The sequence below is a fragment of the Lactuca serriola genome, chromosome 3 (genome assembly GCF_051521515.1).
Source record: "Lactuca serriola cultivar US96UC23 chromosome 3, Lser_US96UC23_V15, whole genome shotgun sequence".
Classification (NCBI taxonomy): domain Eukaryota; kingdom Viridiplantae; phylum Streptophyta; class Magnoliopsida; order Asterales; family Asteraceae; genus Lactuca; species Lactuca serriola.
The window spans coordinates 65184657-65193044 of NC_136410.1; the positions used below are offsets into that span (position 1 = coordinate 65184657).

The 8388-nt window shown below is 36.3% G+C and overlaps 1 protein-coding gene across 1 annotated transcript; it reads right to left on the minus strand.

The window, feature by feature from the left end:
• Positions 1–1224: 1224 nt before the first annotated feature.
• Positions 1225–5236, minus strand: LOC145092499 (AT-rich interactive domain-containing protein 6-like). The gene is made up of 12 exons (XM_079030441.1): positions 4267–5236; positions 4151–4190; positions 3667–3719; positions 3061–3106; positions 2872–2964; positions 2639–2761; positions 2512–2557; positions 2317–2392; positions 2154–2220; positions 2036–2086; positions 1852–1944; positions 1225–1589 (listed from the first exon to the last, which is right to left on the minus strand). The coding sequence occupies exons 1-12, from the start codon at positions 5055–5057 to the stop codon at positions 1485–1487; spliced, it is 1584 nt and encodes a 527-aa protein (XP_078886567.1). The 5' UTR covers positions 5058–5236; the 3' UTR covers positions 1225–1484.
• Between the last annotated feature and the right edge of the window lie 3152 nt (positions 5237–8388).

Genomic DNA, 8388 nt, shown 5'->3' on the forward strand with positions numbered 1-8388 from the left:
TGGAAGTTAGTTTAATTATTATTAAATATTTTATTAATATATAAATATATTTATCTAAGATTATATTAATATGATAAAATAAATAAATTAATAAGTTAATATAATATCTAAAATTGTAAATTCTAAATGATAGTTTGATGTTTATCAGATATGTAGGTCCAAGATGTACACACTTGGCAATTGGCTTTGACATTTCAAACATTCTTACAGAATTTGAAAGAGAAGAAAGATGGTTGGATGTATGAAGTTTGCAAATCCGGGCTTTGTTTTGAAAGCCCAATGTTGATAGTCTTTCTAACTGGTTAATTCGATCAATTGAGCTGACTCTCAGACATGTAGTATGATATCATTGGCGTAAATGACATCTTATAGTCTCCCTCACCCATCTAAAGATCCAATCCAAGGCTCATTTCAAACGAAAACATCCCCAAATTGGAGTTGTAAACTTTTATATCAGAATGAGAATCACTTCACCTGTATGTTAAATATAATACAATTTTTTTTATTAATCAAATTTGGTTTATGGATCAAGTAAAACAACATTAGAATTTGGATGTAATTGAATATATATAGTCGAGGAAGAGGTTACCATACTAATTGTGGTCTCCAACTTTTGCGTTTGGTGACAAGACAAGAAGATTACCACCATCACCATCAATAGCAATCATTCTCCTCCACTCTTTTATGCCTTTGGTTTTAACCAAATTATCCTCATTTAGCATTAGAAAAGCACCCATGAGCCATATGTAATATAGGTAAATATGATATTTTGACATTTATCAAGGGTTATATATGAAATTTCGTAATTCTTTTAAATCCGCCTACCTACATTTTGATAGGAATAGAATGCTACTAAACATTGAACTCGCCATGAATTAAAATAATACACTATATCTTCAATTGATAATAAAGCATATCTCAACTTTATATTTATCTTTAACTAACTAAAGTATTAAACAAAATATCAACATATGTTATTTCCATCTATGACATTTGACTTGGCCAGCCATGTCTGCATACAACTTTTCCTTTTCATCTTCTTACCTTTTGTATTTGAACATTTTTTTTTAATTTATTAATTATATTTTGTTAATATATGTGCAAACATAACAAACAAAATAAAAATAATGACAAATAAGTTGTTTTATAAAGCAACTAAGTTTTCTGAGCTTAACTCTAAAACATTAGTTTTTTTTGTTAATTATTGTATAAAACATGAGTCTGTAAGGAAGAAAATAATACTAGTATTTGCGAATTGTTGTATTTATGGTGTTAAGCAAGTGTTTGTTTTGTGGGTCTATGAGTATGAACCAAGCCCACCAAAAGTCAAAAGTTTTGAATTAAGCCTCTCACTAAAATACTAAATAATAGTAAATACAGTACTCAGAACATGAACATGAACTGCACAAAAAGTAACATATCTTCCTTCTACCACTAAAACCTTGTCAACAATTTATCTGCATGCATATCCATATCTATTCATTCTACACCTCTGACTGCTCAAATGGCACTCTCACAAACAACTGACCATGCAATGTCACCACAGCCGACGTTTGATGAGGATCAATCCTTGAAGGTAAACTCACAACCTACATTAACATACATACATAACATTTACTTTTTAACTCTCTCTACATTTTCTAGCCAACATTTATATATAGTTAAGTGTGAGAGAGAATCAAATTCATCCGACACATGTCATTTGTAGGGTAGGGGCCCACCAGTACCACCCTTTCTTTTCACAGTCGTCGGATGAATTTGATCCAAGGGTTGTGATGGAGTTTCTTGGTTCCCTCACATCACATTATAATTATAATATTATATTATAGAGGTGCCTAATAAACTTGTTACCTTTTTAAAAGGAGAAACGCCCCAAGGGTTGTCCAGCTGTTCTGGTTGACCGGATATAACTAACCGCCCAGCTGGATCTGACTGTACACGCACCTAAATCCCCAAACCGAAAATTTAATTTACATTTTCTTTCTGTTATCACACAAAATATATGCTCAACACAACACAATAGCTGAAATGTTACCTCTTCACGCAAAAGCCCAGGAACCAAGGCATACACCTCAAAGCAATCCTTCTGTGGAGAGCTAATTTGTCATTTATAAAATATAATATAATTAAGAAATATATACAAACAAACTTACAGTTCTCTGAACATTAATTTTCACCCAATCAGCAGGCGGGCCCACGTCCACAACCATGGAGTCCAAACTAAGAGAGAGATTCATAATCATGTGTAAGTCGATGCAAATTCATGTAACAAGATTCATAATCATGTGTAACAACTAAAAAAAGAAAGATCCCAACTGTGGTTTTGACGCTTTCATGCGTGCAACTTTGACCGCCCGCTCAACCGAAGATGGTTTTTTACGCTTCAACAAACCTAATTAGTCAACGGAAAAAGTCCGGTCAAAGGGTAGTATAGACATTTAACAAAAAAATGTACCAATAGTTGGTTGTTCATGTTATAATTTAAAATGGAAAATGCTGTAGTAGTAGTACCAATGGTTTGTTTCTCACGCTTTATTGCTGTGCTTGGAGTCTTATCCTACAAATACCATGACATAAAATTAGATTATGTATTTTGAGTTTGATTATAAAATAAAAATAAAAATAAAAATAAAAATACCTTAATGATGGGATCCCCAACCTCACCATTACCAAGAAGACGCTGTGAATGCCAACCTTGCATGGCTCGTGCTGCTGCATCTCGCCTTGCCCTTCCTGATCCAGGAGTTTGACTTTGACTTGTCTACATACAAACAAATCAACTTCATGTTTTCATGTAATTTAAGGAACAATAATACATACAAAAATACTAAACAATTAATATATGACTTTGCTTGAGGCTGAGATACCTACCTGTTTTGCACCAGAAGGAGGTTCTGTAGAAGCAGCATCCGTGAATGGCAGCTCTCCATTGCTCATTTTATACTTTTCATATTCAAGCAATGCCTGCAAAAAAATAAATGGATAATGAAAAATATTAATAATAAAGTAATGCCTTGATTTTTTTTTATCCTAAACATTTAAATTAAGAAAGTAAAGTACCTTTTCATAAAAACAGCGGAATGTCCACGAGACAGTTGTACAAGTCCTGTTCACAATCAATCAATCATAAGTCTACTGTCTTCAAATCAAGTAATCAAAGACTAAAACAAGCAATTTAAAGTTTACATTGTTCAATATAAACAACTGTAAGTGTCACAAACTATGATTGCATAGTTATAACAAAAATAAATACTTCGTATAGTATAACTTTGGTTTCCAGGGATGCTTTTAGTAATCCAATTTGTAAGCTTTCTTTTAGGATTAGGAGTTGCTCTTTTAATCTTTCCAGAATTGGTTAAGCTAAGTAGCTAACCTAGGTTGTTTCTTGCTTCTATACTATTATCCTGAAATGCTTCTCTTTCACAAACTACATTGTTTCTTGCTTCCAAATTATGGTCCTTTGGATTTTGGTTCTATTTCGTCTCTTATACATTGGCATTCATCACTGGGAAATATGTACATGCAAACATATGTCACACACTGAGTGCATACATAAAACTAGATTATAATTTGATTCATACTGATACAAAACAAGGTTGATTGATAAGACTATGTGAATTCATATAAGGTGAATAAACCAACCAACAAAAATCATTTCATGCTTACTTTGGGGGTTTAAATGATTCTCCCACTTGTCGCCACACCTTGCATGAGGTCACCTACAAGCAAACAAACAGTTGAATACATAAGTGATTGAAATCTTCATATCAGACATGCTAGTGCCTTATAATCATGGAAATCCATGTCAAAACAATGAGATTTTTAAAAAGCTCTCCTTTGATTACTACAAAGAGTTCCAGGAAAATAAAGTGTCCTCAGATGCAAAACGAGCATATCCAAAGTTAATTCTATGTGAAAACTTAGAAGAAGCATGTAACAGACTAAGCATGGAAGTGGTTTATTAAAGTTCACTTAACTGGATCTAGAACATTAGGAGATAAAAGAACAACTATCCACACGAAAACCAATTTACACAGTTTTCTAGCATAATACAAGGGCATTCCCTAGGTACTAATGTTATAAAACAGGTATCACTTAAAATAGAAAAAAAGAACTTCAATAATTAAGAGGTTAGTAAGATCAAGAAGACCTGTTCATAGCCACCAAGTCTGATCACTGATCTCCATAACCTGAAATAAACAAAAGTTAGAATAAAACTCAAAAAACATTGCATTATCAAGATCTCAAGTGGAAGGAGGGTCTCACTTGAGGCAATTTAATGGCTCTCCATAAAACCTTGGAGGCTTGAACTCCAAACACCTCTCCTTATGAAAAACTTCAAGCTCCTTCATGAATGCCGCCTGGTCCTCTTCTGTACCAGATTCATCTTCAAGAGAAGAATTCGGATCCAAGAGGAATGACTTGTGGTTTTGTAGGGTCTTGAATTCAGCCCCCTCCTCCTCCTCTACAACTGTCAACGCCAGCTGTGGCCGCTCCACCCCTGTGACACTGTTTAATTCTGCCTCGTAATCATCCTCTACCGCCTCTTCTTCCCTATTTTCCATTTCCGGTGGGAGCAACTCCGACTCGATCTTAGTGACTGATAATCCCTCGGTGTTTAGCTTTTCCTCTTTCACGTCTGGTGAAAACTCTGAATCTGTCTTGGTGACCAGTGATCTCTCGGGGTTTAGTTGATGTTGTTCCTCCTCTGGTTCATCGTCTTTGTTCTTACCATTTTCACCACCACTGCCTGTCGGAGAAGGTGATGGAGATGGAATATGGTCTTCTTCGCCATTGTCTACTTGCTCCTGTTTCTCAACTGCTACTTCTGTGTCTAGAAACTTGACATCCTCTTTTGAGCCTATTACAACCGAATCCGACTGGTTCGCTATGCCGTCGATTTCACTCGTCTTATCATCATGTTCTGCATTATTCGCATCATCTGGGCTTTCAACAGCGACATCATCTAAGTCTTTTTCATCTGACCTGTTGTCGTCTGTTGATTTCAACGCATTATCATTAGGTTTGTCTTGCTCTTGGTCTTCTTCCAACACCATTTCGTCTTCTTGTCAGTAGCAATCAGCGATGTTTGGCGAGGAATCAGCTATCGTAAATTGGGTATCGTTCTCCCCTGTTGCTAACCCTAGAAAATTTCCAAAATCTCTCTTGGTTCTCTCCCTCCCAAACTCAAGTTTGAGAACCAGATTTATTAGCTGGTAAATGCCAGATGGTAACTGAGCGAACCGAACATACACCCAAATAACCCAATTACCCAAATACATTTTTTAGAGTAAATTACATAAATAGACCCTGTGATTAACTAAACATTACAAACTTAGTCCAACTATTTTTTATCTTAGAATAGTCTTCGAAGTTTGAATTTCGTTAAGGTTTTGTATAAATTGAATTTTATTTCCTTATGTAACATCTTTTACTAGATTTCAAATAATATTGTACAACATGCGGGACGGATCCCGCACCAACCCCAATCGTACCTATTACTCTGTTAGACTGACGGGTATGGAGCTGTTTTGTTCTGTTATTGTCGAGTTTGAGGTAGAGGCGGGCGTATGTCGGTCCTGGACCGGTCCTAAGTCAGCCTCGAGACAGACCGGACTTTTTTTGGACCAGTTTTTGTTCGGATCGGTCTTGACGTGTCATCAGTCGATCCTTTTTCGGTCATGTCTTTTTTAGGAGCGATCTTTTCCCGGACTAGATTATTTTTGGGTCAGTCTCGTTCTATACCAGTTCGGTATCACAGTCTTTCCGTTCATCTTATTTGGTTCGGATTCGGGTTTTTTCGGTTCGGTTTTGGTTTTTCTCGGTTTTCTGGTTTCAGTTTTCGTTTAATATATATATATATATATATATATATAGGGTTAGCTTATTTTGTTTTCACTATCTATTGTGTGTATGTATGACTGATTCTGGACCAATCATTTTAGTTATTTTAAGAAAGTAATTAATGCATATTACATGTTGAAGATATAATGAATATTAATTACATTTTCAGCATTTAATATACATTAATTACTTTCTTAAAATAACTAAAATGATTGGTCCAGAATCAGTCATACATGCACACAATAGATAGTGAAAACATTTGAACCTAACTATATATATATATATATATATATATATATATATATATATATATAAGTTGGATCGAGTGAGGACTCAAAAATAAGTAAAGACTGCAAGGACAAATATTTGTTGCATGATTGAAAAAAAAGACGTTAAGATTTAATTTGCTGCAACATGTTTCAGCAACTCGTTTCCTAGACCAGGGATGACAAACATTATGAGGCATTCGTCTATTTGATTCAATCATATCAAGGTGTAACGTCCCAAAAATAGTGACATAAAATTTTCATTTATCAAATAAATAAATCATTAATACATATCATTTCCATAAAACATTGGTAATCAAGATTTAACAAAACATCATCGAATCAGAGTAAATCACAAAATGCGGAAAACATGTGGTGTGTGTTTTGCAACCATCCCGAGCTCTTCTATTTGAAAACTGAAGTACCTAAAACATAACTAAAAACCGTAAGCAAAAAGCTTATTGAGTTCTCCAAGATACAACATACCATACCTATCATATAACGAGCCCCACCTAAATGAGATATGGGCCCCACCCACACTCGTAACGGGCCCCACCCAATGAGATATGGGCCCCGCCCACACTCGAATAACGGTCCCTGCCCAATAAACATACATATACAAGCACATACAAGTATCATACAGACAACAAGTATAATAACATAACCAATCGAGGGTCGGCCTTGGTGCCTTAGACCAGCTAAATCCAGTGAGGAAACTTACATCATACTGCCGGATCATATAGAAAATCCCTGGCTACTAGCAGACAGATCCCCGAACTGTCAAAATCAAAACAACACCCAATAAACAATTGGGTTCCAAACTATATCCATAAATCCATACTCAGGGTAAAAAGACCATTTTACCCCTAACATAGGTTGGACCAAGACATAGGCCCAAACCATATAATCCATAAGGCCTAAATACTAAAAACCACCCAAGGCCCAATTCATGGCCCGACTTTCCAAATTGGGCCCAAGCCTATTGTAGGCCTTCTCAAAATAATTATCAGCCCAAAACCTAATGTCTCAGCAGGGCCCAAGACAACTAAGCCCAAAAGATGCCCCAAACTGAAGCCCAATATACAAAATCCTCCTGACTGAGTACCCCTCGTGTACTCAGTGGGTACGCTAAGCGTACGCATAAGAAACCCAGTACGCCCCGCGTACTGACCCTGCCCACAACCAACCTAGAAAACGTCTTACTCTCTTAAGCCAGGACGTCCAAAACCTCATAATAGCTAAAGTATAAGTGAATTGATCCATAAAGTCGAAGGCTTTAAACCTTTTCATGGTTTAATGAAGCCCAATCACCAAAGATGAATTCCAAAGGTCAAAATCACCCCAAAATGTCTTAAAACTTCTTAATACCTTAAGACCTTAGTCTAAACTTCTAGATCTGACTCAAGGGGACTTCTTAAGTCATAAAGTTCCTGACTTTATGACTTAGCATGACTTAATGGGACCCAAATCAAAATCCTAAGTCCCAAGCTTCACCAAAAGACTACCAAATCATGCATGGAAGGTTTATACTCATCGAGATCCAAACTTTATGACTCCATAACCCCAACAAAGGCCAAATATGAAGCTCATAGGTTCTAGAGTAACTTCTACTCACATGAACCACCACAAAGGGACCAAAATCATAACAAAGTGCCACCTAGCTAGATCTACAAGAAAGAGTTGTCAAGGTTGAGACTTTATACCTCCAGAAGTTAGGTATAGGTGAACAAAGCATGGATCCAAAAGCTCCAGAAGGTTGAGACTTTATCACCGGGGTCACCATAAGCAAAAAGCTTATTGAGTTCTCCAAGATACAACATACCATACATATCATATAACGAGCCCCACCTAAATGAGATATGGTCCCCACCCACACTCGCTAACGGGCCCCGCCCACACTCGCATAACGATGAGATACGGGCCCCGCCCACACTCGAATAACGGGCCCTGCCCAATAAACATACATATACAAACACATACAAGTATCATACAGACAACAAGTATAATAACATATCCAATCGAGGGTCGGCCTCGGTGCCCTAGACCTGCTAAACCTAGTGAGGAAACTCACATCACACTGCCGAATCATATAGAAAATCCATGGCTGCTAGCAGACAGATCCCCGATCTGTCAAAATCAAAACAACACCCAATAAACAATTGGGTTCCAAACTATATCCATAAATCCATACTCAGGGTAAAAAGACCATTTTACCCCTAACATAGGTTGGACCAAGACATAGGCCCAAACCATATAATCCATAAGGCCTAAATACTAA